This window comes from Pollachius pollachius, assembly GCF_949987615.1.
Source record: "Pollachius pollachius genome assembly, chromosome: 3".
Lineage (NCBI taxonomy): Eukaryota > Metazoa > Chordata > Actinopteri > Gadiformes > Gadidae > Pollachius > Pollachius pollachius.
Genome location: NC_136936.1, coordinates 41,176,807 through 41,186,894, shown reverse-complemented (window position 1 = coordinate 41,186,894; position 10,088 = coordinate 41,176,807). Strand labels below are relative to the sequence as shown.

The 10,088-nt window shown below is 44.5% G+C and overlaps 1 protein-coding gene across 5 annotated transcripts in view; it reads left to right on the top strand.

The window, feature by feature from the left end:
* erbb4b (erb-b2 receptor tyrosine kinase 4b) overlaps positions 1-10,088 on the top strand; it is a 241,435-nt gene that overhangs the window by 163,466 nt on the left and 67,881 nt on the right. For all 5 annotated transcript variants that reach the window (XM_079733037.1, XM_079733034.1, XM_079733035.1 and 2 more), the window contains 5 exons: positions 1,290-1,431; positions 2,262-2,375; positions 2,602-2,728; positions 3,967-4,040; positions 9,273-9,363. In XM_079733037.1, the coding sequence (XP_079589163.1) occupies positions 1,290-1,431; positions 2,262-2,375; positions 2,602-2,728; positions 3,967-4,040; positions 9,273-9,363 (548 nt within the window). The remainder of the gene's footprint in view (positions 1-1,289; positions 1,432-2,261; positions 2,376-2,601; positions 2,729-3,966; positions 4,041-9,272; positions 9,364-10,088) is intronic.

Below are 10,088 nucleotides of genomic sequence, written 5' to 3'. Positions count from 1 at the left end.
CCACTGGTGGCTGACACATTTTGTGACTCTGAATGGCTGTAGGTCCATCCATTTGTGTCCAGAGGCACTTTCCTTAGGGCATTGATAATGCCCTAAGAAAATCGAAGATGAACTGAGAGGTTCCAAAAATATATGGATTTGTGAATTTGTCTGGCGATGTCAGGCCCCTATGTAACCTTTCGACTGCAACTATTTACTCCTTAAAAAAAATCCCAGACTTTCATTCCGTGTGAAAAAACGGCGACCGTACTTTTTGGTCTTAATAAGGTCATGTACAAATTATTTTACAACTCAACCCACAGAGGTTGCGAATAAGAATGCATACATTGTTCAGGTTTAAGTTATGGTTGATTTCACGATGATTTATTCAATTACAAAACACCAGTAGGACAGCCGTGTTTAGAGTCGGATGCCAGAAGAAATCTTTGAAAATCTTCTGAATGCGTAGTGAAATCAAAAGAACATGCATATTTTGAGACTCAGTGCTTCATAGGGCATTGACGACTGAAGCATGTATTTTGCATTTGATGTAATTACACAGAAAAACGGAAATCAACAAAATTTGTTTCAGTGTGCCATAAACCACCAACTGTTTGCCTTTGTGTGTGTACGGATTGTGTGTGTGTGTGTGTGTGTGTGTGTGTGTGTGTGTGTGTGTGTGTGTGTGTGTGTGTGTGTGTGTGTGTGTGTGTGTGTGTGTGTGCGTGCGTGCGTGCGTGCGTGCGTGCGTGACCGACCGTGTCTACGTCGCTACATGCCAGTTTTATATTAACAAGATATAATGGAGACCTTTTGGCTGCTTATCCTTGTATGTTGCCATGACTACCCATCAGTGGTCTTTTATGTAACTGAACAATAACGGGCATCAGGACCTCTAGGCCTTGATATTCTATTTATGTTTGGCATGAGGTCATGTTTTGCAAATACAACTTTTTATACAGAGATCATGACTAGAATATGAGAATCTGTTTTCTAATGCTTTGTGTTCTCATTTTCTGTGACTGTTTGTGTGCTGTGCATGCACGTTGGGTCTGTGTGTGTGTCTGTGTGTGCATGCGAATGTGTGTTTTCGGATGTATGTGTGTGCATGCGCATGTATGTATGTGTGCGAGTGTATGTACGTGTGCACGGGTGTGCGTCCATGTGGTTTTATGCATGCATGTGAGTGCGTGCGGGCTTGTCTGCATGTCCGTATGTGTGTGTGCGTGCTTGTCTGCATGTCCGTATGTGTGCGTGCGTGCGTGCTTGTCTGCATGTCTGTATGGGCGTGCATGTGCGCATTTCAACAGGCGTGCACCAACTTCAACGACAGCGGGGCGTGTGTGACCCAGTGCCCCCAGCCCTTCCTCTACAACCCCATCACCTTCCAGCTGGAGCACAACCCGGGGGCCAAGTACACCTACGGGGCCTTCTGTGTAAAGAAGTGTCCACGTAAGAACCCACCGTCTGGATACCTGCATACACACACACACACACACACACACACACACACACACACTTTACACAGGGTTGCCTTCCAATCCTCGCAGGCTTAAAGCCACCTGTGATCTTGTTATTTTTTGCTGCAGTTTTGAAGTAACACTCAGTAACACAATCTGGGATATCCCACAAACACTCACACGCACTTTTTCATTGTACTTTTTTGTATTATGTTCCACAAAAGTATATTTTTCCCCGTGTGATTGTCCATTAACTGGTTGAATAAGTCAAATTTTTGTTTCTTTGAATTTTGTCACACATTATTTTATGACTTGCTCCTTCACATCAAAATTGTGTCATTCTCTATCTGTCCTAGACATTTAAGATGTTTAATTTTCTGTTTTTAACTTCCAGGTACAATAGATGAAGAACCAACGCCAAGGATATAAACTCAATCTTAAAATATACACATCTCATAAACATTAATGATGCAATTCTGAAAAAAAATGTATTGCCTGTATTTGCATGTGAAGATAACGCTTCATCATGAATCTCATGCTTAGATGGAGGGGGGCAGGCATAGATGTTCACTTGTTTCTTTCTCATATATTCACGCAGTGGAAGGTGAGGTTTATATTCTCCAGCAAAAAACCTTCAACAATTTACGTGCGTTGCTCCTAAGGCAAAATAAAAACACTCAGAAGAAATCGTTACAAAAGCGAATGTTTCAATATAACGGCATGGGGTTAGTGTCAGGGTTGGGTTGTCACCCAATCCCTGAAAAAAAGAGGCTAAAAAAGATGTCTATACTGTGTAAAACCCCCATTGTTATTTATTTTCAGACAACTTTGTTGTGGACCAGAGCTCCTGTGTGCGAGCATGCCCTAGTAACAAGATGGAAGTGGAGCAGAACCGCATCAAGATGTGCATTCCCTGCACTGACATCTGCCCCAAAGGTTAGCGGCTACCTGGGCTATCAAACCCAACCGGATCATTTAATCAAACCTTATTGTAGCCATTGGTACTTCTTCTGATGTCTCAATATTTTTAGTAAATAATCAATCCTGATGATTGCAATGTATGTGTGCCTGTGCGCCTGTGCGTATCCCTGTGTGTGTGTGTGTGTGTGTGTGTGTGTGTGTGTGTGTGTGTGTGTGTGTGTGTGTGTGTGTGTGTGTGTAGCCTGTGATGGCATAGGAACAGCGAGCTTGCAGACAGCCCAGACAGTGGACTCCAGCAACATTGATAAATTTGTCAACTGCACCAAAATCAATGGCAACCTGGTCTTCCTCATCACTGGAATCAAAGGGTGAGAATTTTTTTTTTTTTATCTGCATAATATATACAGTATATATTGCCGTGTTCTTGAAGAAAGTAGTTCAATCCAGATCGCTTTTAACTCAGTTTATTTGTTAAAGTATTTCGGTATGGTAACTATGAAGCAAAAGGAGGGAATTGTATTTAACACTCGTGGAGAAAAATACCGCAGAGCTATCTTCCAGCCTCAGGGCTTCCCCCAGGGCTCTCAACGGGGCTGCCATATGTTTCTGACCCCCTCTGACTCCCGCTCCCTGTTTGTATCAAGTAGGCGTGGCCTATGTGACGTATTGGCTCCGGCTTCCTCACCTGTCTAAAGGTGCTGCCATCTTTGGCTGGAGTAGTTATTGCAGCTTATATGTTCGTTCCTGCTTCCTTGTAGCTATATGGGAGCAGCTTATGTGCTTAAAATACGTCACAATATACTGTCTCGTCTAATGAATGTCCTTTGAATGCTATTTCTTTGTAGCACTTTGAATGGCCTTTTGTTTGAAAGGTGCAATAATCATAAACTTGCCTTCTCTCCTTCTTTCTCTCGCTCTCTTTCATCCCTCAAGTCTCTTACCTATAGCTCCTTTAATGTTTGATGTGTTAATGTATTGCGGTCTGCCTATGTATTCATACTGCATGACGAACATGGAGTGTGGCAACTCGGCACGGTGAGCGAACAACCTTCTCCCAAACAGGACACAACTTCGCTGGGCTAAACCAAAAAGGCACGTTTTAATAACACAAAATCAAACAAAGTCTCCCACTGAAAAAAGCACCAAGAACGGAAAACCTGGGCGGAATCGACGGTAGTATCCCGGTCTCTCCTTGCCCGAGCCACATGGCTAAGAGAGCCCCGAATGAGTGGAGAAGCAGGCTATTTAAGCCCTGCTTCTCCACCTGTTCCTCAGGTGCTCTGCATGTCCTTAATTGGCCCGGGCCGGGTTGCCACAGGAGGCAGTCCAGTCCAATCATGTATTTATGAACAGTGTCATCTTTTATGTATTTTGTTGGGTCCTATACGCTTAATTTCTGTAAACAGTGTGTACCATTAACAATGACAGCTTGTACTAGCTTGTTCATTATATTATTTATCAAGTTATTGGGATAAGGTTCCTTCCAGCCCAATTCCAATAGCCCACCTGGCCCAAATCCATAGATAATCATTACTTTCCACCTCTCTGTTCCTCTAATTTCAAATGTTCTGTCTCTGTCGTGTCTGCTCCCTCAACCCCCCTGCAGAGACGTCTATCACAACATCGAAGCCTTGGACCCGGAGAAGCTCAACGTGTTCCGCACCGTGCGAGAGATCACAGGTGGGCTAAGTCACGCACACAGACAAGTCATCGTCTCATGTCTATGAATAAGTAACAGTTATTTGATTCTTTGGCCAAGTTTGTGCTGTGGTTGTTTTTATTGTTGGTGTGTGTGTGTGTGTGTGTGTATGTGTGTGTGTGTGTGTGTGTGTGTGTGTGTGTAGGTGTGTGTGTGTGTGGGGGTTTGTTTTTGTGTGTGTGTGTGTGGGTGTGTATGTGTGTGTGTGCGCCCGGGTGTTTGCCCACATCAAGGACAGAAAAGGCAGCAAAAGATAAATCCCATCTCTTCCTATCATCCCTCTCTGTCTATCATCTTTCTCTCTTTCCCTCTCGCTCTTCCCTTGGGGATGCCCTAGCCTTGAGTCTACACACACACACACACACACCTGCTTTTCCCCCACCCCATGCTTGATGGAGGATCACTCATGGGGTGGGCACCCCCCACCCCATCTGCCCACCCCAACTCCTAACCCTAACCACAACAAACACACCTACGCCGGCGGCTATCCTAGTCCCGGTGGATGAGGAAGGGAACAATATCCATTTGTTGATACATTCATCTTGATTTGATCCTGTTTTTGGAGTATTAACACTTTATTCTCGCATGGATGCCACCGTAGGCGTCAAGAATACAAAATGGTCACAGAAAAGTCCCGAATTGAACACACCGTGGATGTGTGTCTGTTGGGTGGCAGCTGCTGGGGTGGGTGTATGTGTGTGTGTAGGTGTGAGGAAGAGCGGGAGCAGGGGGCAGTGGCAGGGACATGGACCTGTCAGGGGACACCTTGGTCAGGGAGGCGTGTCGCCAGCGTGTCGCCTGTTCCCTGCCCCCCCCCCCCCCGGAGCTGTCAGAGTGACACTGACAACCCCTCACACTTCCCTGTTCCCCGGGTCCCCTATTGACCCCAGAGGCCACCGCTGGTACTGCCGCTTGCTTCCAAGTCAAAGGGAAGGTTTTGAGAGAGTGAAGTCCTCCCACATCTTTATTTATCCAGCCCACCTCCTCATCTCTCCCTACCCCTCTCTCTTTTATTTTATTCCACTCTTTTTTTTTATTGTTCCTTCTTGGATTTGTGTGTGTGTGTTTCTTTGTGTATGTGTGTATGTGTGTGTGTGTTTGTGTGTCTATGTATGCGTGTGTGTGTGTGTGTGTGTGTGTGTGTGTGTGTGTGTGTGTGTGTGTGTGTGTGTGCGTGTGCGTGTGGGTGTGTGTGTGTGTGTGTTCGGTGTGTAAATATCTCTGTGTGTGTATATGTGTGTGCATGTGTGTGTTTGTCAATGCATGCACGTGTGTGTGTGTGTGCATGGTTGTGTATATGTGTGCATTTGTGTGTATACCTGTGTGAGTGTGTTTGTGCAGGCAAGATAAACACAAGTGTGGGCGATCAAAGTGTGGCTGATCAACCCAGGCCATTTTGCCGGTCAGTCAAGCCACGGCCCGTACCACGATCGGGGCCGCGGTCCTATCTGCTTTAAGGCTCTTAACCTCTGAGCACCCGCACTCTTGGGCCCTTTCGGCGCCACTGAAGAGGCTGTAATTTGCTTTCTGGATGGAGCCAGCCAACAGCAAGTACCATTCTCGGCGGATCTGCTTGACACTGCCTTCCGTGCTGCGGTCTGTGGTCCGGCTCTCTTCGCTTGGCTCCAGCAGCCAAATGGCCGGTGCTCTGGGGAAACCCATCAAAAAAACTAAAAGAAAACAGGAATGGTTGGGGAAAAAAATGTGAGATAGGAGGAATAAAGGGATAGATTGACAGATACATGTTGTGACTCTGGGTCTCAGGGGACTTCTGTTGTGTGTGTCTCTGTGTGTATATATATATGTATAGATATACATATATATATATATATATCCTCCCAGATATGAAACACATACTCCTCTCTGAAATGTAGCTGAGTCCAATTATTGTCATTCAATTTGAAAGTTATAGCCCACATTTTAGGATTCAAAGCATCTTTTTTTTGGGTGTACTAAATGATTCAGACTGCTCAGCTCATTTATTAACAAAAAACATACATCTTTTTGAAACCATTTCTCTGCCTGCGTTTGTTGCGCAAACCAAGCACAGTAAGGTTCTTCAAGCAGTGGTTGTTAAACCACCCCCTACACAAACACACACACACACACACACACACACACACACACACACACACACACACACACACACACACACACACACACACACACCTTATACCTTACTCCAGTTAAAAACGACACATGTTTGCCTCTTACGGATCCCCCACTGTAGAGGAGCTGCGCGGCTTCCCCCGTCGCTGCCGATTTTGTCATTAAGGCAATTAATGTCAGCGGCTACAACGCTAACGATTCAATAGAGCAACAGCCTCTGGGCTAATAGGCCCTTAGCCACCTAAATGATACTACACATTGGGAACAAACAGGGAAGAAGCCAGCGTCCACAGTCGCCCTGTGATATCGATGCTGCAAAGAAGCTGCACGCCCAGGGGGAGCGAAGGCACCAAGCATTAGGTAGGCCTGTATTGTTTCCATTAGGAGGGATGGTGCTGCTTTTACAATCATTGTGACCTCAACCGGGATTTAATATGTGTTTAGTTTCTTTGTATATCCAACACGACGCTCGGCTCCGCGACTTGTTGAGCGCTGATTGTCTGCCTCCTGTGGCACATCAACCGGTCCGGCTAAAAGCATTGAGAGGAATTTAATCTTCGGCGCACTGGCATCGTTTCAGCTTCTCTCCTCATCAAAGACTATCATTTAGCATTTGTGCTGCACCCTTGCAATGTCTCTCTCTCTCTCTCTCTCTCTCTCTCTCTCTCTCTCTCTCTCTCTCTCTCTCTCTCTCTCTCTCTCTCTCAACGAACCCAGCACCTGCGAAATGTCTACATTCATGAAAGATATCGTTCTTAATTACGCACGTGACTTGAAAACGCTTCTGCCAGAGATTCTGCCTGGCTGCGAACCATCCGCGAGTCAATTACTTATTCCGACGTACACTAGCTCCGGAGGTGCTTTTGAAAACAGTTGTCTTTTATCTCTTTTGACTGTTCCCTGCCAGGAGACAGAATATGTCTCGCTTTGCATTGCAGTTTCACAAGCGTTTTTCAAATCGCGCTTTGAGGAAGGGATTCGAAACGCTTCTGCAAAACGAGGCCATAGAGTCGACTGACTCTCTGCTTTTGACACAAGAATGAACACGTTGAGATTGCCTGACCCCGGCCTACAAGTGCCTGCGGTATGGATCTCCGTATGTTAAGGTTAACATAAGGTCGGAGGTAAAGCAAACGCTTCTGCACAATGTACCCATGGGTGTGTGTGTGTGTGTGTGTGTATGTGTGTGTGTGTGTGTGTGTGCACAAACGATACCCTGCTTTTGTACTCTCAAAAGGGCTCCTTCCCACTCCATCCTCTACTAACTCCACTCTGCTCTACCCTACACATCTTTCAATCACCCTCTTCTCAACCCTCCGTCAGCCCCCTCACACACACACACACTCTCTCTCTCTCTCTCTCTCTCTCTCTCTCTCTCTCTCTCTCTCTCTCTCTCTCTCTTTCTCGCTCTCTCTCGTCCCAATTGTGTCTGTAACCTTGGTAATCCCCCAACCTCAGTCTCCCACTGATGAATATTTCATCTTTCCAAATCTATTATTGAGAGTCTTAAATGAGCCGTATATACACCACCTCACAGCTCTTCATTTAATCTCTTCAATTATTCAAAAGTTTAAGGGTGGTGGGGGGTGGGGAGGCAAGGCACATAAAGGAATTGCAAAAATATTGATTTATCAAACATTATCACAGGTCCGGTCCAGGGTGTGCCTATTCATCATTTCACCATTCATCATGCAGGGGGGCTGATAATGCAGGAGGATATATATACTTCAACATGAAACGGCATCCGGAGCGTATCTCACGTCCACACCATGTCGTGTCTGAGTAACGGCTCGTTGGCGCTGGACAAAAATGTGTGCGAGGAGTGATGATGGAGAGGATTTCATCAGGGTTCCTTGTGGATAAGTGACAATACCTTGCAGCAGCCACCTATGCGTTAACACGTCGCGGGGTTCAAACGATGGGGAGAGGAAGCGTGTATTATATTATATGAAGTGATATCGGGTTTGTCTCACCGGCACGGGCAGGTGGATATTACCGCCTGCTTTCAGCTTTAGTCATTTTAAGACAGGGGAAAAAGGTTGATTAAATTTGAATGGTACATAATTGCAAACATTAATCCTCACTCAATAGTCAAGGCAATTTAATTTGTATAGCCCTTAATCTCAACACATAATATATGACGACGTGTAGATGAGGTGGCGAGACAAAGGGAAAAGCACTGTTTCGACGTCTTGCAACCAAAGATACATATTGAATTGCATCATGCAGTGGATATTCAGATTATTACCTGTATCATTAGCTTTAAAGGTACTATGTGTAAGATTCAGGAATTACTGGTCTGATGAAGGGCGGTAAAAAAATTAAATTTCTTCAAGGAATCTGATTGGCGAAAATGTTAGGGATCGGATCTTTTTTTTCAAGTCAATCAGATCGCTCGAAAAACGTTTTAATTGGAATAGTTAATGGTGAAGCTTTAACAAGTCCAGCTCCACCTCTAGGTTCCAGCTCTCATCTTCCTCCACCTCTAGGTCCAGCTCGCTTGCCATTATCCACACTTTGACGTAACTTCCTTCCTTTTCCCCCTGCAAAACCGTCCCAGTTAAAATAGAATAGAAATCAGCCATGGCTGTTCTACACTATGGAGAGAGTCAGGGAAGGTCTCATGTTTTAGGTTAAATCACAACCTGTTGACATATTGGACATTTAGAGCAATTTATAAAATTAAAGATCCTACACGTTCTCGCTTTAAATGCAAAGGCGGTCGCACGAAAGAATTTTCACCACAGCAAATTGAACACATCTGTATTTATAGTATTCTATTTTCAAGGAAGGTGCTGACAACGATTGGCAGGGAGCTGAAGGAGAAGAGAATATATGTCTTAATCTGCCAGAAGAGAATTCCATGTCGTGCTAGTTTGATGTGATGTGATTGAGTGCTTGTGCTGCTGGAACATGGTGTAATTACTTTTGATGGGACGTCTATTCCCACTACTGCTTTTTATTCTTCTCGTCTAATCGAGGATGTTTTAATAAAGACCATATCATGACAACCTTTGTATGTGTGTGTGTGTGTGTGTGTGTGTGTGTGTGTGTGTTTGTGTGTGTGTGTGTCTCTCTCTCTCTCGCTCTCTTTGTTCACCCAGGGTTTCTGAACATCCAGTCTTGGCCTGACAACATGACAGACTTAAGTGTCTTCTCAAACCTTGTGACCATCGGTGGGCGAGCTCTTTATAGGTACTGTTATGACCATTTGCTTCCAACCTAAAGACATAATAAACCTTAGGAGTGTTTGTGTGTATGTTAATGTGTATGCTTTGTACACTCCCTATTTGGCAGCTAAAAATGTATTTATTGTTTATTGTTTGTTTGTGAGAATTTTGGTCAAATGATCCTTTTAACTTTGACTAATAAATGAAAATAAGAAAAATCTCCACTTAAAAGGGTAACAGAAACAACCTCCAGTTAAAATGTAGGTATTGCATCCCTTGTGCTATCAAACTAAAGTAGTTTTGTGTGCATGCGCATGCATGCGTGTGTTTATGTTCACCGGCATTTGTCTGGATTCAAGAAGCAGCAACAACAACAGCAACAACATCTAAAAAACTGAGCTGAGCGGTGCTCAGGAAACACAGTTTGTAAAGCCACAAAAGAGGATGGGAGGAAAAGTGTCCGAACCCAAGTTAGCACAACGGAGCACACCGCTTCTTTCCTTGCTTCTCACCAAATGTTTTCTTTAAACGTTCCTCCGTCAATCTTGTCACTTCCCCCAACGGCCACTCATTAGAAGAACTTGCTTACAAGTAACAAGTTTGATATTGAAAGAATGTAACTATGGCCTAGCATAACATTTTTATTCATGACTGCGAACATGTAGCCTAAGAACTGAATTCATGAACTACAAATATCGAGCCTGAGATCTGCATACATGATTGCAAAATACCATTGAGAGTGTATGTATA